This window comes from Armigeres subalbatus, chromosome 3 (assembly GCF_024139115.2).
Source record: "Armigeres subalbatus isolate Guangzhou_Male chromosome 3, GZ_Asu_2, whole genome shotgun sequence".
NCBI classification, from domain to species: domain Eukaryota; kingdom Metazoa; phylum Arthropoda; class Insecta; order Diptera; family Culicidae; genus Armigeres; species Armigeres subalbatus.
In genome coordinates this window covers 385238404-385259648 of record NC_085141.1, presented here as the reverse complement: position 1 = coordinate 385259648, position 21245 = coordinate 385238404, and the positions used below count along the sequence as shown (strand labels likewise).

At 39.7% G+C, this 21245-nt stretch overlaps 1 protein-coding gene across 1 annotated transcript in view; it reads right to left on the bottom strand.

The window, feature by feature from the left end:
* Positions 1–3601: 3601 nt before the first annotated feature.
* Positions 3602–21245, bottom strand: part of LOC134223826 (uncharacterized) — a 136970-nt gene continuing 119326 nt past the window's right edge. Inside the window, exon 4 of the mRNA XM_062703039.1 lies at positions 3602–3708. Coding sequence (XP_062559023.1) covers positions 3675–3708 — 34 coding nt within the window. The 3' untranslated portion in view covers positions 3602–3674. The remainder of the gene's footprint in view (positions 3709–21245) is intronic.

Sequence of the window (21245 nt, the reverse complement as noted above, 5' to 3'; positions counted from 1 at the left end):
AATGAACAATAATAATGGTGGTGTAAAAAAGTACACACAAAAAATTAAAATGATATTTTTCCTTCATTGCACACTGAGGAAATCCGATTTCAAAAGAGGAAAAAAATAATAACTTTCTTTACGGACAACTTACAGAAGAGGTTAAGGGCTTATTCAAAAAGGAATTTTCCAAAGAATTTAAGAATCAAGGACGTGGAACACTTCTGTGTGTAGTTATGAGGCTCGTTTTGCCCCAATGTCCCATATATCACGAGTTTACATTCACGAGTTTACATTCACGAGTTTACAGTCATTTTATTTTTAGGACATTGCTCTAAAATTGTGTTTATCTCTTCACTGTGGATCGACAGAAGGGCACTACATATATTTTGATGGAAAAAGTTGAAAATTCCAGGGATTTTGTTGTTTAATAAGCGTCAAAATGCATTTTATTTGAATTTTCCGGCCGCGTCAATCGTCGCAAAGCAAATTGTCGCCAGCAAACATAACCATAAGATCTGTCAGATCAACTACGAACAAAATTGTTTGATTTCAATAATCAGATTATTTCCAGAAGTTGAGTATTTTTTTTGCATGTTTTAATGATTTGGCTTTGCATTAACACAGATTTGAATTAAAGATATTGGCGACGATTTTAAAGGTGCTTAAAAAGTGATCTCGACGCGATTTGTTACCAGCGAAACTGAAAATACTATTAATTTAAATGATATTTGCCAATGATATAATGAAAATAACAAATAATCATATATTTCATTGAATGTATTGAATTATAGGGGACTTTGGGGTCATACAAGTCTAAAAGCTCATTAAATATATATATATTTTTTACAAAATAGGATAACTTTTTTCACGGACGACAGAGGAGAATGAGAGCTTATTCAAAAGAAAATTTTCAAAGAAATTCAGTGAGTGATTTTTTATAGACGCGGGATACTACTGTATGTAGTTATTTCGTCCTTTTATCTTTAAAATATTGTACTAAAATTGTGTTTTCCTCTTCATTGTGGATCCTCAAAAAGCATTATACATATTTTGTTGGCAAAAGTTGAAAATTAAAGTGTTTTTGGGGAAAAATAAATCCCTTAAATTTCCAACTATTACCATAATTAGTGCACCTCTATGGATCCACAGTGAAGAGATGAATACAATTTTAGAGAAATTTCCTGAAGTAAAATATAGAAAAAATATGAAAACTCGTGATATATGGAACATTGGGGCAAAACATGCTCAATATCTACATACAGAAGTGTTCCACGTCCAATGAAACAGCACTCACTGAATTTTCTTGGAAAATTCTCTTTCGAATAAGCCCTTGATTTCTTCTGTAAATCACTCGTAAAGAAAGTTAAAACAAATTTCCTCCTTCGAAATCGGATTTTCCCATTGTGCATTGGCTCTACATTCCACTGAAACTATCTATCTATGAATCTATGAATATGAAATATCTATAAATCTATCTATGAAAATATAATTTTTTCGATTGAATATACGAATGATTGAAGTATTAAAATAAAAAATATTTAAAAGGAAAAAAAAATATTACCAAATAATAAAAAAGAAACACAATTCATTTATCATTCAAACTACTGAGTTAGTTTCTTTCCGACCAAACCGATACGAGTATTAAAATGAGCGACAGCGACACACAAAGCAGGAACCCACCGAACCGATTCAACGAGAACAGTAAACACTCTCGGTCGGTGTGAACTCCCAATCCAAATCAATCTATTCTCCTTGTATTTTTGAATTCACCACAGCTCCACGTTCATGTCCACCGTCGCGTTTACACTTGCGATGAGTTCACCGCAGATACGATTTCACGATGATTTCACAGGCATGACCGTGGAATGCTCATAAATCTAATATTATTGATGTTTTTCATGTTTTTATGTATCTGACTACTAAATGCAGCATCTGCCTTTCATTTGAACATGATTCCCTCACGATTTGAGTATGTATCAAGAAGTTATTATCGAAAAACAGTTTGTTCACGTTCACGTTCACGGGAGGTGTAAAATGCGCTTTAGGAATAAATCGTATCCAACAATTTTCATATCTTAAGATACGCTAGTTTTGTTCGAAACCAGTGACATAAGTAATCGAATGAATTTGTTAAAAATATTCATGCATGATGGCACTACAACCCTCAATGAACAAAACTTCCTTACGTAGTTTACGTTGGGCGGTTGTGTCTTGTATATAACCCTTCTGATTTTTTTTTTTAGAAATCGTTTTTTTCTCTTACAACATTTTTGTGATTTTTTCATCGAATTTTAACACCGGACGATACACAAACGTTTTCTTAGCCAAAAATATCCTCCTATGCAAAATTTGAGTTAAATCGGACATGATTTAGGGGTTCTCAAAATTAATCAAACCTTTTTTTTTCTCACAAAAAGGATTTTTTTTTGTTTTTTGATGCCAAGTACTCAAAATGCATGAAACTTTGAGAACTTTTGTTTTGGGACTTTGAAAAAAAAATCTCATGGCGAAAAAAAATTTTCATCAAATTTAAAAACCGGACGTTACTCAGACATTTCCTAAGCCCTAAAATATACTTCTATGCAAAATTTAAGCTCCATCGGACATGATTTAGAGTGCTCGAAATCTTGCTATCAAAATTTTGATTTTTTTTTGGAACTTTGAAAACTTTTGAGATCAGATTTACGAAGAAAATTATCAGATTGTTAGGCAATGTTTATTACACTGAGACAGTGTTGGTAAACTCACTCATAATTCTCAATCAATGAGACCTCCCGTGCAAACGAAATTGTCTGCGTGAACTTTTCATGCTAAAACGCATCGTTTCACTCATTTGCCAAAAAATCATTTTGGTTTAAAAACGCATTTGAAATCAATTTGAGGGCAATTTATTGCTCATACATGGACGAGTATATTTTATTGTATGCGACAAACGTCAATTCACTGTTTTTAACGAAGGAGAACAAAAGAGTTTTAAGATTTTGAGTTTTTCGCAACACTGCACCGAGGGTTATTTTTACGCGGTTATTATTACGTGGTACCGCATGAATTCAAAACACAACGTGTAAAGATCAAGAAAACTGATAATGTAGAAACACGATTCATGTCATTGCGGAACTTTTTTTTAACGGAATTTTTTGTAACGGATTTTTGAAATAACACGATTTTTCACGTCAGTTTTTTAAACAACGCGGTTTATTTTTACGTGGTTTTGATTTACAATGAAAAAGATCGACGTAAAAAAACCTTTGTGTATTGATCTTAAGTGAAATAGATAATCCTGTTTTGTAAAAAAATAAGTAAAGGAGTTAGAAAAGCAATTCAAGAAATTACATGAGTAATGTAAATAAAAGGAGTTGTTATATTGACATACTGTTTTATTCAATAAATTACATGGTTCTTCCAAATGAGCTCAGATTTTGCTTCTCAAGTTCAGTCGTCGACATTAGCAGCCTATTTTTCTGTAGATCTCTCCAATTTTTATGGTAACCCAAAATTTTAAATTCAATTGCACTATTACCACTCACTTGGTTAATTTGTTTTCCTTTCAATAGAGCACTTTATGCAACTTACGAGGAACTTCACCATACAACGGCAAATTAGATGACTTGGGAAACAGCAACTATTTCTTAAAAACCAAAATATCATTTTATGAAAAATAATAATAATAAAAAGTGTGACTACTATCACTTCTAAAGATCAAATAAATACTGGTGATGGGAAAACCTAGAATGGAAAAAAAAAGTTTTGATTATTTTTGAGCACCCCTCAATCATGTCCGATTTAGCTCAAATTTTGCATAGGGGGATATTTTTGGCTACGAAAATTTGCAAAATTGTGAATATTTGTTTTTTTTTAATGCAGATTTCTTTGCTAGTAAGTTTGTTTGTCTAGCTTTCCATTGGTACACTAATATCGACATAACATCACATAAGATAAAAATTAGGGATTAAAAACAGACAGATACAATTCAGTTTCAACCCATGACAACAGTTTGAAAACCAAAAATCTGCCTTTCTGAATTATTGTATCCACCCCCTCGTCCCTGTCACGTACATGGAAGCGCTTAGTCGCTCATAATGGTGTTTGTAAGATAAATCTTTTTTTTTTTCAAATTGTCTTTTAGCTTTTTTGTATTATCCAACACATCAAATTGTACCTATTTATTGTGGTATTTTATGTTGTCATAGTTCTGCAAAATCGCACCAAGCGTTAAGAAAAATTACCCAATTTTGAGCTCAAGTTTTCATGCAGCATTCCTATTGATCACAAATCGTATCAGATATGCCTCTATCCAATAACTAAGGATATCCTAGAAGAGGCAGATTCAAAATTAAGCCAGTAGTTCAAGAATGATAATTCATATTTTGCGAAAAATGTAATTTCGAAACAGTGAAACAAAAAAAAACGGGTCAAATTATTTTCGGAAAGAAACGATTCTACAAAATATTGCGAGAACCGTAGAGATCATATACATGCTTCACAAAAAAGGGAGTAGAAAAGTTACTAGTGGAAATGTTGTTCAGAATGCGAGGTAAATACTGCAATGTTATTATTATAATTATGTCATTATGTTGCGCGGAATTGCTTCAATATCCTATTAAATCATATGAGTAAATGACAATAATATTTTTAGTAGATATTCGGAACCAAGTAAATATGAAGGTTATATAAAGCAGATATGTATCAAAAATATGTTGCCTTTGTACAGTGAACTACTTTGAAAAAACAAATCAAAGTCACTGAACCACATAATACAGTCCCCATTAATTTCTCCTAACGATTATTGCAGCAAGCAGAACAAACTTTTGATGCTTTCTTCAATCTGTGAACGTTTCGTTATTTTTCCTATCTGGATAATATCAACAAAGTTTGACTTTTAGCGCCATCGAACATCACAAGCATTACCAGGAACCCTAATAGGTCAACAAACGACGCTGAACCTCGCGTTTCTAATGGCAATTCTGTCACACTGACTGGAACCAACAATCTCTTTGAATACTCTTAATTTGAAAAGTTTTTCCACGTTTGCACACCGTCATTGTCGTCGTGCGTCGTCATTTTGCATGGACCATGACAGGAAAAAAGAAGTTACATTTTCCCATTAGTTCACTCCAGTACAGGCTCCCATCAGGCGGCCACATCGGAAGCAGAAGCGCTCAAAAAAATCACTTTCGTCACGGTCGGTTTGATCGAACCGATACGTGATGGTGGAGGATACCTTTCACTCTTCAGTGACTAAGTATTTTGACTTCCTCGATAGATTTCACGTCATCGATGCGACAACGGAAAATTGTCATAGGGTGAAGATGCAAACTCCCCGTAGAGCTACCATTTCTGGTACAGAATCATAGTCAAATGAGACAAATAGTCATTTTTTCTGAATCTCTACTGGAGCAATAAGTATCCTGAATTGACGATGCAGCAAACATCAAGCACCATTGAACAATCTTAAAAATGTCCTAACGGAAGTTAATCCAATTACTCAATAAAATATTAATGTTTCAAGGTACTTTTTGTTCAAAAAACTCGCCGCAAAACACAAAACCAATCCGCATTAAGTTAAATGGCAGTAAAGGCAGCACCTCCAAGTTGATAGAAAAGGAACACAAAATAAAGAAGAATTACGCACTTTTGTGCAACTTCCTAAATGAAAATTTAATCAATGCAACCATTTTTCGCAGCTCCATCTGCCCTTTATTGGGGGTAGAGAACCGATTGTCCCTTTTGCCCCGAGAAAGGGAAGGTGTCGGGGTCGGCGAATAATTAATTAATTACGATTTTTCCGCACCGACTTTTTTTTAATACGGAAGCTTACTTTCCACCATTGTCAGATCTCCGCTGGGGTTCGTAATAAAATTACCAGGAAAGGAACGAGCTAACAACCATTTACTTAATTTACATTTTTCAAATCGTTGCCAACTGCCACGCGGAGATTGGCAGCCGGCGTTGAGGTGAGGTGAAAGTTTTATTCACGAGCTCAAAAGAACAGTGGGGCGGATAGATTATCTTCCGTATTCAAGTAACGAGGGGAGGGATCGGAAGACATTTTTCCGTCGATTGAGATTCACTTTGTCCGGTACCATGCAATTAACTATTCTATTTCCAAGAAACTTTTTCTGTTTTTTAAGCGTCTTGTCTGGATGGCCATAATTTATCTTTATTGTCTTTCGGTATCTTCCTGGCTCAAAATACATGTTAAAGTATAGAAGTACAGAATACTTAAATTGTTCTAATATGAATAACATTAGCAATAATTTTAAAAACTGCAATTGGTCGTAAGTAGCACGAAATAATAAAATACAAACATAATAAAATACGCAAATATATAGCAAAAAATATTTAGAATGCAACAACAATCAAATACAAAAATGATGATGCTTTATTGCTTTCTCCGTAATTAGGCAAATTTATAACATTCTTCTAAAGCATTCAATGATATAAAAGCTAACAAAATAAAGGTCAAAATAAGCCTTAAACAAAGCAAATCTTAGTAATGTGTATAAATTTTCAAACGATTAGAACGAAGAACGAATGCCTTTCCTCGGGGTATTCGAATCTCTCACGTGTCAGTCGTATACCGACACGTGGATTGGGTTCATACGATACACCCTGTCAAGTCCAATCGAAAGCTGTATATATCCTACGGCCCGGAATAGCATGACAAGCTCACAACCAACATTGTGACGAAGATTGGCACCTCCCGCTCCCGTGCCGCTATCCCAGTCCCAATTAGACGCTCACAGCTCCAGAGTGCTTTCTAACCCAATTGTTATTCCGTTCAGGAAACGGCTGCTTTCACTCTCAAACCCCAACCGGAACAAAATAGTGACATACACAGTGTTTCGTTCTACGCTTCCTTGGCGCGATAGTCTTTATCCGAGCGAGAATTAGATTACTCAATGCTAAACAAAAACAGGGGTTTTTCCACTACAAATCAATCAAATTCAGATTAATGCCGGCCGGGTATTTCCAAGTGTTTTGCAATCCGAAGTATGCAAAACGCCAACCGATAATCGCCACATGGCAACAGCATCTATTCAGCAACGTCTCCAGATCAATCAATGAACTTCTACCCGGGGAAGAAAATGTAAATCAATTTCGCGACCAGCTCTTTCCGCCAGTTGAATAATGCAGCGAGCAACGCCTGAAATTTGAATTGCCAATTTCTTCGCAGTTTAGAGCACAATGAACCGGCGCGATGGATCGCCTATACTCACAAAGAATGGAATCTATTATTGATCTGTTGCTAGGGCTTTGCGTTAACTGTGCAGTAGGTACAAGACAAGATTGCGTCATGGAAAGGGGTGGTTGAACTGTACGTAAGAGACTGCAAAAGCATTCAACAAAAGAAAGCATGGAACTTCAAATATCGCCAGTAGTATGTCTAGCTGTTCCTTTCTGCACAGTAACATGAAGGTTAGAACCAATTTTAAGAAAAAATAAATTTGGATTTGAATGTTTACTTTACTAGTCTTACGAAACTTATTATGCAAGGGTACCAATCGAACTTATGGTAAAATATTGTACGAGAAAGGCAAAAATTGATAAAATGAAAAAAAAAAACAACTTAATTCACCGAGTAATGATACTGCCTTTCTCGCATCTAGCCAAGACATTAACCTTACATGGCGCTAATATGGTTAGATGTTGGGTTATATATGAAAAGTTGTCTAGTGTTTTTCTTAGCTTTTGTGCACACACATACACACGGACAGACAGACATTTGCTCATCTCGTCAAGCTGAGTCGATCAGTATATAACACTATGGGTCTCCGAGGCTTCTATAAAAAGTTCGTTTTCGTAGTGAAATGATAGCCTTTCGGTACAACTTTGTTGTACGAGAAAGGCAAAAACGACTTTTTATTAACACTACAAGTACCGAGCCAAGATTTGTAACGTAAAGTACTCAAAAACTTTTCTCAGTGGTTAGTATGCTATAAAAGTGCTTCCATCTTCAAAAATGTAACGTTTTTCGAAAATATGTTTCACTGGTCAAAACGCCCTAGTGTAGGTAGGACGATATGCCCTTACCGAGTGGACAAAAGCACAGCGAGCCCAGCAGTAGTTGCAAATTATTATATGGATTTCCAAATTATATGGAAACTATCGAAATGTTATTCAAATCTGCTCAAATAGAATTATTGTTGGTTTTTTAACGTCAAGCACATAGGGATTTGTAACCTTTTTATTATGTTATAGATAAAATGCTAATGAAGGGCTATGAAACATCTATGGCTAAGGTGGGGCCTTTTGCCCAGGCACTTGTTGAAATCCGTTTGTTCACGATTTTTCAAAAAAGCTTAATTACCTGTTATCTGTAATCTTTTTATATGACTATTCACAGGAAATGCATTTGCGACTTTTTGGACTACCAAATAACACAAAGTTTGCATAAATTGCGTTGAAAAGTAAAAAGTTATCATAGGTATTGTCTTAGGGCCGGGGCATATTATACCGTTTCACCCCAACGGCCACTAAGGCTCTGTCTCACTTCCCGAATTAAATTTAATTTTACTAAAACTGACAGTTCATAAATTTAAAAATCACCCGGCCATAAGAATGGCTGCGTGCTACCCAGCAATTCCAATAAGACATCGATCAAGAATGATTCGACATCTGTCAAAAGTAATCCTGCTCATCCAGCAGGGTTATTCGATAATTATTGAACTGTCACTTTTAAGTTTAATTAGAGTTTAATCAACCAATTGAGACAGACCCTAAGAACCAGCCGGATAGTTCCGTTCCACAATTTTTGCAGTCTGTTTTTGGCTATTCAGAATGTTGCATGCAAGTCACACCACACTGCTTACATGCACAATTATATGGAGCAGGAAAAACTTTTGGATGAATCATAGTCCAGCCAAGAAAATCTAAGAATTATTTTGAGATTTCAAAGAATATGCGGAAACTAGAATTCCGAAAAAATTACTCCAGGATCCATCCAAAACAAAGCGATGAGATGAACATACGTTCAGTGAGATGGAAAACGAAACAGTTCTCCTGCGTTATGGATCCTTCTTAAGCAAAATAGATTTTTTTTGAATAAGTACAATATGATAGCAAACAACCGACAACAAAAGTGAATAAAATCTTTTATTATGATTGAAATTGTGAAAAATGGTACAAAATTAGATCACCATCCTATTAAATTTTGCAATGGCTTACAGGCAGGAGGCTGTCGCCTCTTGAAAGGAGGCTTCCGAGCCTCTTGAAAGGAGGCTTCCGAGCCTCTTGAAATGAGGCTTCCGAGCCTCTTGAAATGAGGCTTCCGAGCCTCTTGAAAGGAGGCTTCCGAGCCTCTTGAAAGGAGGCTTCCGAGCCTCTTGAAAGGAGGCTTCCGAGCCTCTTGAAAGGAGGCTTCCGAGCCTCTTGAAAGGAGGCTCCGAGCCTCTTGAAAGGAGGCTTCTGAGCCTCTTGAAAGGAGGCTTCTGAGCCTCTTGAATGGAGGCTTCTGAGCCTCTTGAAAGGAGGCTTCTGAGCCTCTTGAAAGGAGGCTTGAGCCTCTTGAAAGGAGGCTTCTGAGCCTCTTGAAAGGAGGCTTGAGCCTCTTGAAAGGAGGCTTGAGCCTCTTGAAAGGAGGCCTGAGCTCTTGAAAGGAGGCTTCTGAGCCTCTTGAAAGGAGGCTTCTGAGCCTCTTGAAAGGAGGCTTCTGAGCCTCTTGAAAGGAGGCTTCTGAGCCTCTTGAAAGGAGGCTTCTGAGCCTCTTGAAAGGAGGCTTCTGAGCCTCTTGAAAGGAGGCTTCTGAGCCTCTTGAAAGGAGGCTTCTGAGCCTCTTGAAAGGAGGCTCTGAGCCTCTTGAAAGGAGGCTTCTGAGCCTCTTGAAAGGAGGCCTGAGCCTCTTGAAAGGAGGCTTCTGAGCCTCTTGAAAGGAGGCTTCCTGAGCCTCTTGAAAGGAGGCTTCCTGAGCCTCTTGAAAGGAGGGCTGAGCCTCTTGAAAGGAGGCTTCTGAGCCTCTTGAAAGGAGGCTTGAGCCTCTTGAAAGGAGGCCTGAGCCTCTTGAAAGGAGGCTCTGAGCCTCTTGAAAGGAGGCTTCTGAGCCTCTTGAAAGGAGGCCTGAGCCTCTTGAAAGGAGGCCTGAGCCTCTTGAAAGGAGGCTTCTGAGCCTCTTGAAAGGAGGCTCTGAGCCTCTTGAAAGGAGGCTTCTGAGCTCTTGAAAGGAGGCTCTGAGCCTCTTGAAAGGAGGCTCTGAGCCTCTTGAAAGGAGGCTTCTGAGCTCTTGAAAGGAGGCTTCCTGAGCCTCTTGAAAGGAGGCCTGAGCCTCTTGAAAGGAGGCTTCTGAGCCTCTTGAAAGGAGGCTTCTGAGCCTCTTGAAAGGAGGCTCTGAGCCTCTTGAAAGGAGGCTTCTGGGCCTCTTGAAAGGAGGCTTCCTGGGCCTCTTGAAAGGAGGCTTCCGGGCCTCTTGAAAGGAGGCCTGGGCCTCTTGAAAGGAGGCTTCTGGGCCTCTTGAAAGGAGGCTTCTGGGCCTCTTGAAAGGAGGCTTCCGGGCCTCTTGAAAGGAGGCTTCTGGCCTCTTGAAAGGAGGCTCTGGGCCTCTTGAAAGGAGGCTTCTGGCCTCTTGAAAGGAGGCTTCCGGGCCTCTTGAAAGGAGGCTTCTGGGCCTCTTGAAAGGAGGCTTCCGGGCCTCTTGAAAGGAGGCTTCCGGGCCTCTTGAAAGGAGGCTTCTGGCCTCTTGAAAGGAGGCCTGGCCTCTTGAAAGGAGGCTTCCGGCCTCTTGAAAGGAGGCTTCTGGCCTCTTGAAAGGAGGCTTCCGGGCCTCTTGAAAGGAGGCCTGGGCCTCTTGAAAGGAGGCCTGGGCCTCTTGAAAGGAGGCCTGGGCCTCTTGAAAGGAGGCCTGGGCCTCTTGAAAGGAGGCTTCCGGGCCTCTTGAAAGGAGGCCTGGGCCCTCTTGAAAGGAGGCTTCCGGGCCTCTTGAAAGGAGGCCTGGGCCTCTTGAAAGGAGGCTTCCTGGCCTCTTGAAAGGAGGCTCTGGGCCTCTTGAAAGGAGGCCTGGCCTCTTGAAAGGAGGCTTCTGGCCTCTTGAAAGGAGGCTTCCGGGCCTCTTGAAAGGAGGCTTCCGGGCCTCTTGAAAGGAGGCTTGGGCCTCTTGAAAGGAGGCTTCCGGGCCTCTAGAAAGGAGGCTTCTGGCCTCTAGAAAGGAGGCTTCCGGGCCTCTTGAAAGGAGGCCTGGCCTCTTGAAAGGAGGCTCGGGCCTCTTGAAAGGAGGCTTCCGGGCCTCTTGAAAGGAGGCTTCCGGGCCTCTTGAAAGGAGGCCTGGGCCTCTTGAAAGGAGGCTTCTGGCCTCTTGAAAGGAGGCCTGGGCCTCTTGAAAGGAGGCTTCTGGCCTCTTGAAAGGAGGCTTCCTGGGCCTCTTGAAAGGAGGCCTGGGCCTCTTGAAAGGAGGCTTCTGGCCTCTTGAAAGGAGGCTTCCGGCCTCTTGAAAGGAGGCTTCTGGGCCTCTTGAAAGGAGGCTTCCTGGGCCTCTTGAAAGGAGGCTTCTGAGCCTCTTGATCGGAGGCTTCTGGGCCTCTTGAAAGGAGGCTTCTGGGCCTCTTGAGAGGAGGCTTCTGGGCCTCTTGAAAGGAGGCTTCTGACCCTCTTGAAAGAAGGCTTCTGGCCCTCTTGATAGGAGGCTTCCGGCCCTCCTGAAAGGAGGCTTCCGGCCTTCTTGAAAGGAGGCTTCTGGCCCTCTTGAAAGGAGGCTTCTGGGCCTCATGAAAGGTGGCTTCTGAGCCTCTTGAAAGGAGGCTTCTGGCCCTCTTGAAAGGAGGCTTCTGGGCCTCTTGAAAGGAGGCTTCTGGTCCTCTTGAAAGGAGGCTTCTGGCCCTCTTGAAAGGAGGCTTCTGGGCCTCTTGAAAGGAGGCTTCCGGGCCTTTTGAGAAGGAGGCTTTTGAGCTCTTTTGAAAAGGAGGCTTCCGAGCCCTTTTGAAAAGGAGGCTTCCGAGCCCTTTTGAAAAGGAGGCTTCCGAGCCCTTTGAAAGGAGGCTCCCGAGCCCTTTTAAAAGGAGGCTTCCGATCCCTTTTGAAAGGAAGCTTCCGAGCCCTTTTGAAAGGAGGCTTCCGAGCCCTTTTGAAAGGAGGCTTCCGAGCCTCTTGAAAGGAGGCTTCCGATGAATTCATTGATGACTACCTGAAGAAATTCCAGGAAAAATATGTGAATTCCTGCAGAAATTCTAAAAGTAGTTCCAGGAGCATTTTCATGAGATTTTTCTTCTGGAATTCCAGTTGGAATATTTGGAGAAAGTTATAGAACAATTTCTATAGAGGATTCAGGAGAATTTCCCAGATAAATTCGAAGAAGAACACCTGAAGGATTTCTTTCGAAGTTCCTAGGAATTAATTCCTTAGTTCATTCTGAATTCTCCCAAGATTTCATTCTTCATTCACCCAGAAATTCATTTGAACTTCCCCAGGAATGCATTCTGAATTCCACAACGAATTTATTCATTCCCACAGGAATTCATTCCTGATTTCCTCAGAAATTTATTCTAAATTCCTCCAGGAATTCATTCTGAATTTCTCCTGAAATTCATTCTGAGTTTCTCTTGGAATTCATTCTGAATTTCCCTAGGAATTCATTCTGAATTCCTCTAGGAATTCATTCTGAACTTCCCCAGGAATTCATTCTGAACTTTCACAGAGAAAGAGATTCTGAGAGAAATTCCTGGAAGAACTCTAGGAGTAATTTCCGGAGAATTTTCCAAGAAGAATTTTTGTAGAATCTCCAGGATAGATTCCTGAAAGAATTCCTAGAGGAAGTACAGGATGAATTCCCGATGGAACTCGAAAAGGAATTTCCGAAGAGACGCTAGGAGGAATCCCTGGACAAATTCCTGAAGAAACTCCAGGAGGAATTCCTGGAGGAGCCTAAGGAGTCATTTCAAGAAGAGCTGCAGGAGGAAATCCTGGAAAACACCAGAAGTAATTTCTGAAGGAACTCCGAGAAGATTTTTTGGAGAAACTCCAGGTAAGATTCCTATACGAACTTTAAAAAGTTATCCTGGATGAACCTCCGGTAGAATTCCTAAAGAAACTCCAGGAAGAATTCCTTTGAACTCCATGATTAAATCCCAAGGAAACTCTAAGAAGAATTTCCGAAGAGACGCCAGGAGGAATTCCCGAAGAATCTTCTGGAGGAGTTCCTGTTGGAACTCTAAGAGGAATTCCTGATGAAACTCTCAGTAGAATTCCTTGTGAAACTGCTGGAGGATTTTTTGGAGGAACTCCAGGAGGAAATCCTGAAGATTTTTTGGAGAAATTCCTGGGTGAACTCCTGGAAGAACTGCAACAAGAAATTCTTGAAGTAACTCCATCAATAATTTTCAACTCCAGGAGAAATTCTTGACGGAATTCTGGGGAGGAATTCCTATAGGAGTTTAGAATGAATTCCTGGAAGTATTCAGGATGAGTTCCTGGAGGAATTCTGGATGAATTCCTGGAAGAATTCAAAATGAATCAATCGATCATTGAATCTTATTCTTATGTGATTCTTTCAGGAGTTGATCCAGAAATTCTTCTTGGAGCTTGTCCAAAAATTACGCCTGTAGTCAGGGCCGGATTTAGGGGTGGTCTGGGGGGGGGGGCGTGGCCCCGGGCCGCCACAAATCTTATGTACTAAAACCAACCTTTTTTGTACATTTTGAGGCCCCCTCATACTATCGGCCCCGGGGCCCCCTTCCGGCTAGGCCCTGCCTGTAGTTCTTCCAAATATTTCTCCATTAGATTTTCAGGAACTTTTAATAACTCATAACTTCTGCAGTTCTTTCAGGATTTTTCTACCAGGAGTTCCTTCAGGAATTGCGGAGTTTCTTCAAAACTTCGTTTTATCATTAAATTTATCTTGGAGCTACTCCAGGAGTGCATCTAAAATTCTTGGAATAACTAACGCCGAAGATCACATCGGTTGAAACTTTCAGGACTGACCCCCTCACACCAGTTTTCCCCCACCCACTGTTTCCATCCACTAGTTTTCAAAAATGTAGATTTTAAATTGAGTGGGCGAAAACTGGATTTCTGGGTGTCCTACCCTAAATAAATATATTTTGATAACTGCCATTCGTTTCAAGTGAATATTCTATCAGATTCATAACAGATATGGATGAATTTGTGCAGCAAATGCAACTACAGGACAAATTCCTGGAGCAACTAAATAAATCAATCTAGATCCCTAAATAAATTCCTGAATCTAAGATTCCTAAATTCTAAAATTTGATATATCGTCATTACTTGTCATTATTTATGAGTTTAGATCGCGGTTTTCAGCCTGGCCAGCGTACTTGCACCGTGATTCAATTTCGTTTCTCACAGTGACCACTGACCATAATCTTATCAATTGCATAAATCATCCAATTCCCAATCCCGTTTTATCGGTACATGAAAATCTTTATTTTTCTTGTTCATTTTTTACAAACTGGATTTTCAGAAACACATAATGATAAAACATAAAGCACGACTTGCAAGCAACATAATACGACGTGTAAGTGCTGCAAAAAACGTGGAACAAAACATTCCGAGAGGTTCTCAGCACTTTCTGCAGGGTTTGCCTATTTGCTGTTATGCAATTTTTTTTTCAGACTAAAGGCCGGAGTGGCATGTCGCGAACCACGCAGTCTGCGGAGGGTCCGCAAATCGTCCTCCATTTGATCGATGTGCGCCTCGCCTTCTTGTTCCCGTCTGATCGTTGTAAAGAACCATTTTCACCAGACCACTGTCCAACATTCTGGCTACGTGTCCAGCTCACTGCAGTCTTCCAATTGTCGCGGTGTGAACGATGAATGGTTCTCTCAACAGCTGTTGCAAGTCGTGGTTCATTCGCCTTCCTCCACGTACCGTCCGCCATCTGCAACCCATCATAGATGGTACGCAGCACTTTTCTTTTGAAAACTCCAAGTGCGTGTTGGTCCTCCACGAGCATCGTCCAGGTCTCGTGTCCGCAGAGAACTTCCGGTCTAATAAGCGTTTTGTACATAGTCAGTTTGGTACGATGGCGAACTCTCGATTGGAGCGTTTACGGAGTGCAAAGTACATACAATTTTCTTCCTTGATGCGTCTCCAAATTTCTCTACTGGTCTCTTATTTCTCACTTTCCACCTATTACATCCCACTTCTTTTTTTTTATTTCTTTATTAAAGAGGCTTGCAGCCCAAGGCTAGCTCACCTCTGACATCCCACTTCTCATTTTTTCACTTCTTGCTTTTCTCTACCTACTACTTACCTCCAACATCTCATTTTTCACTTTTCACTACTCACTACGCACTTTTTATATCACTGTTCACATCTCACAACTCATATCTCAATACTCACTTCTCACTACTCTCTACGTACTTCGAACGTACTATTTCTCACTTCTCAGATGGAACATTTCACTTCTCACTTCACACACACAATAAAAAAAACAAATGTCTACTATTCGGGCGAATGGCATACGATCAAATAGCGTTCGCCAAATAACCTCAAACCGCAGAGGCTTCAACAAAGAAATTAAGGAAGTTGATATAGGAATCTGACCTGGGCACAAGTCTAAGCTATAGCGCACAGAATGGAAATTTCTTGAGTGAGTAAACTTTTCCCCAATAAAAAAAAAACAGTTGAATGCTGTGTTGCGAGCAAATTGGTTCAAGATTACGTACGCATTTGAGCGTGTTGAGCGTGTTTTGTGAGTAAAAATAGTACTTCAGCCATAATTATTGACCCCTTCGACTAATATAGCCCGTTTACAATAGGAAAAAATAGTCGAGTCAAGTACGAGACACTGAAGACGACCTTACTGTTGAGGTCGAAATACATATCTGTCAAGGTACAATTAAGTGGTGTAATTAAATTAGATTGTACAAAATTGGTCTTATGACAAGTGAGGAAACAACATGTCAGGACATCTCAAAGGAAACATATCGTTTCGAGCAAAATACTTAAAAATGAATATAAAAAATAGTGACACTGCAAACATACAAACAGGTTCCACCCAAAGTTTTCGAACTGGGTCGATTGTTTCCGTTTCCTTTACTAATAACTAATTATTCCATATTACAACAATAAAGTATTCGTGTGTTATATCACTATAGAACTCGTTCTCGACAACCGTTGAACCTTTCACCTACGACCTTCCCAGTAAATATTTGCATAACTAGCTGACGTTTCGGTCAACCCATTTATCCTATACCGCCGCATTGACTTCGGAGTGAAATACCCTTCCCCAAGCTTGACCAGCTGCTTTCCTAATCGTTTGCTTCGCACATAATATAATCGTTATCGTTCATTGTTGGAGTCGTGAGTCGGAGGATAACGTACCGAAATTTGATACGGCCCAATTTAAACAACTTTCCTTTCCTGATGCAAGCTTTACGACTTTTCCGGTTTTCCTCTACAGTTACTAGGTTGAATCCGATTATATCATCTTTGTAAATATATGAGTATCCAACTTGGATCGGGAAAGGGATAAAAGCCCTTAGAGAAAAGTAAGGAAGATGGGCAACCTTACTCATAGCATCCATAATCCTTCATTTCATTTTTTATTATTCTTCACTCTTGTGAATTTTGATGCTTGAAAAATAGCCTCAGTTGTTTACTGTCATTTAACTCACATACTACGTTAATTATTTTAATTTTTGTTATACCTACATTTTAAATCCATTTATCATTCAACCTCAATTTGCTTTCCGTCGATTGCGTTTTTTGGACTACATCAAAAGTTGTTAACTTTTTGTATCTATGCATTTGTGCATAAACGCGGACAGTAATACACCCCGGAAAAAAGAAGAGACTTATTATCAATTAAGTCATTTTAGGCTGGGATGCCAAATATGTCCTTAATCTAATCGCTAGAAACCGAGAGTTTGGTCCTCAAACATACCCATTTTGTATGAAAATCAGCGAATGCCTCATAAATTATAAGTTATGCCTAATAATCTCCGGGGGTGTCCGTGTTTATGTACAAATGCATAGTTACAAAATGTTCATAACTTTTGATGTAGTCCAAAAAAAACACAAATGACGGAAAACAAATTGAGATTGAATGATAAATGGATTAAAAATGTATAATCAAAATTAAAATAATTAACATAGCAGTGAAACTGCCTTCCTCGTGATAATAAGCAGATACCAAAGATTTTATTTCGATACATACATCATTGCTGGCATAGCTTCTGAACGCAGATCGAATTTAATTGTGACAAATCAGACTTTGTCTCCTATCGAATGCAACTTGTTGCCAATGTTGACAATGATGATTCTTTTGGAAACTTTTGCATATAAAGTAAAAACTATCACGTAACACGGTGAACGTTGTTCTTACAGATGATTGCTAGAATGAAACACACCCTTCCACAAAATAAGCAAATAAATAAAACCCGAATGCAACCGGTGAAAATTATTTCCACAGAATGTGTTGTTGATTCAGTACGCGAATTTTGTCTTTCGTGAATACTGAAGAAGCATGAATCTCAGTTGGGGTTAGATCTGGGATCAACCTCGGAACGCGTACCCTAATTGTTATTTGACTGTGCGTACGTTTGTCGAATACGAACAATTTTTTTCCTACTTGCTCACCAGCGGCTAGCTTTGAGGCCAGGGCAACGGGTTATAGCCAATTTGTATGCAACCGACAGCTACTGATGGGACGGCAGGGAAGATGGTTTTGAGTAACATCTGTGCAACTTGGTTTATTTTGAATAGGAACATCAGCATTTACGACGTTGGTCCTGGCTGGTTACCAACCAAGTGTACGGTTAACGAAACCGGCAGCGAGCAGCATGTATAATAAGTCGTCACAGAGTAAGGAAGGATGACAAAGCACAAGGAAAAACAATCTTCCGGAGGAAATTATGTCAACAGTGATTTACATAATCAACAACGAAAAGTGGAAAGTGAGCCCAAAACATAATGACCACGTCGGTTGTAAGGGCAGGAGTGGTTGACCATTATTTTCTGATGCGTCATACGAACCACTGACTGGGGGGAAAATAAGGAACTTTAAGAACAGTTGCTCTTTTTATTAGAAGACTCTTTTCTGAATTTAAATAGTAGACAACAATTGTTACACTTTTATATGCACAGTTCGCAACTATTATATTTAGAAAAGGTAGACGTTGAATGAAATTTACAAATTGATGTACAAGTTTTTTCAGTTATTATATCTTAGTTTGTAATCAATTTGGATCATTGATTCACCTACCAAACTAAAGATATCTATGGTCAAAATATGGCATAATTTTAATTAAACACACCCATGCAAGAACCGTATTTCGAATAAGAATTAATACTATTTTGAGTAGAAATCAATAATTAATTCACAGAACAAATTTCTAATTGCTAACAAATAAATTGTGAAGCCCTCCCCAAAAGTCCAAGAAATGTGTACAGAAATAAACACAATAGAGCAAAAAAATCTCAACGTTAAATAGAAAACCAATCTAATGTCTGTCATAGTGTGTCCCGTTGCGATGCTGGAACATGCAGTTATTGCCAGGCATCCAATTAATACACCATTAAAAACGTAAAACGCCGTTGGAACCGAATGGTACATTTCCACCCACTCCACCCATCCTCACTGAGACCAGATCCTTTGCCGCAGGATGTGGAAAATAAAACTTTCTATAATGGTCCACTTAGGAAGAGCAAAAACACACGAGACGACGACGATAGCATCGGGAATTTCTGGGAAGGAAAAATTCCACCCGCCTCCACGATAATGGACGACCGACCGGTGCGGTGCCAGTGCGAGTATACCTTCTTCCCCAGAAGTAAAATGAAAAAAAAAAGTTTGAGGAAACCCCGTAAGTAACGAAGAAAAACTGGGACTCTCCGGCCATCCGTCCGTCCATCAGCACTGAAGGAGGGTGATCCCGGGTGGGTTGTTGTAGCACAAAGGACAAGCCACTGCAGTGGGATTGGATGCTGGCGTCGTCGTTGTTGTACTGCTGGTGGTGGGCACGGAGGCCAAAGAAATAAGTATGCTGCTGCCAAGAAACGTCGATGTTTAGAGCCCAGAACAAACACCATTAACGATGTACGCAATTAAAAGGGAAAATCAAACTTTGTTTTTCGGATTTTTTGCCTTACTCGGACAAGTATTTGCAGCCGGAGAGGTTCAATAATCTGTTCTAAATCAACTGTTGGATTAGTATGTTCAACCGAATTGAACGGTTTGGAGAAAATATTATCAAACTTTACAGTTACGGCATAATTGTTTGCATTAAAATAAGGAATTGTTTGGTTATAAGTTGAGTTTATGTTTGATAAGATTCCAGTGAGATTCAGTATCACATAAACGATATAATACTAATATGAATTTTTAAACGAAAATATAATCCAACGGTAACAGTATTGAGAAAGGTAGCAAAATAACTAATTGGTTTCATCAGAACTTTCCCTTCCTCTGCCGTTTTAGGAAAAGTACATGCTGCGGTAAAGTGGAGGTAGGTATGTACATACCGTCAAGTTGATTTCGTATATTAGTTCCGATTAAATTGGAAAAAGTTTTCGGACATGGTTTCTGGCTTCCGGAGCGCGGGTGCGGAGGTGGTCTCAGAGGCATGCCGCCTTGAGAGGATCCACTGGTAGGTGGGTAACGTTTAGTAATTTAAACTTTCTTGCATTGATTGAAACGAAACCAGGGCTAATCAAACGCCAAAAGTTTTAAATTGTTTATCCACAGAAAGTCAACAGTTAATTGTTTTTATTCCGCAGAATGTTCATAAAAATGTAATATTATATTTTACACATTTTCTAACTTTATGGAATCAATTGACATTTATTAAAGGTAATTAATTGTACTTTAATTAAAATGTACTTTAAGAGGCAGTGCATAGCCCACGCAATAAAAAGACATGTTTTAACTTGGTCTTGCGCTCGTAACGTGGGAAAAATGAATGTTCGGGTACAACACTCTTGTGGTGAATTTCAACGTTTTTAAAGGTTTTCTAAACATTATATACATTTGATATATTCGCGTGTTCAATTGTGCAGATAATTCCGTTCCATTTATGTGCGTGACCAATTAACTTTCTACAATTTTAGGCGACACGTACTTTAAACCATAACGCATTGTAACGCTTACCTGCTGAAACAAACAAATCTCTTAATTATTGCTAAATGTCATTATTTTCGTACAGGAACCTACACAAAAAAAATGCAAAATAATCTTATTTTCATTAAAATAATAGCGGAATTAGCATCGGAATTGATTTTAGTAAATAAATGAAGAAAACGTTGGAAAGAAAAGAGGTAGTAAGTGATAGTGCCACTGCAGAGTGCAGAGACCAAGAAAACCGCTGGATAATCTCCAACGATTTCCTGTCCAGCAACTCCCATCCGTATTCCCCGTAGTACCTGCGGGGTATGACCATTGACCAATCCTCGTGGAATCCAGTGGGAATTTTCGTCTTACATTCACAGGGAAGGGGAAGGTGTGATTGCCAGTGTAGAACTTTAAGGAAAATCGTGCAGGTCTTTCCAAAAATTAGGGGGAATGGGTCTCAGGGAGTGGACATTTTGCATGTTCAAAATAACCTCGTGACCCACAACAATTGCATGGTCGAAATAACCTCGTAATTAGAAATTCTCCAATACCATTTTAAAAAGCTAAACGAAATTTGGATATGACACGCCTAGGTCATGTCAAAAGCGCACTTCTATCAAGTCTTGAACAAGACGAATAGCTTGATAATTGTTTATTCGATCTTTCACGATTGCGCCATTAGGTCACTGTTTGCTCAATCTCCCCAATATCTCCTCACCAAATTGAGTTATAATGGTGATCATTTAGTAAAATATCTCTTGCCGGTTGCAGCCTTTCATTTTGCTAGAAATTTGCCTATTATGTATTAAGAAACACATCATTAGGTGGGGCCAATTTCGAATGAAAGAAACCATTAACATAGTCGTCCAATTTTATGCACCGTCACGAAATCACCACCAGCCTACACTACACCGGACGGACATCCAACAGGTCAACGTTCGATCGCACCCAAATATAATAATGAATGCCCCCGAGGGCTCCGAAGGTGCGACCAGCGCCGTATCCCGGCCATAGCGCCCGCTTCCAATGAAGCTATATATGTGACCCCATATTGTCTCAAAACGTGCGCACTCCGATCATGGTTCGCTGTCCAAACAAGGAAGCAGCAAACCATGAATAATGTCCCTTGTCCACGCAAAAGAGCCTCTTCCACAATAAGCAACCGTTCAGCACACACACGACTCGGCCCAGATACGTGTTCCGAGCTACATATTATGGGATAGGCCACGGAGAAAGAGACGACCCATAATTAATATTAATGATGTATATG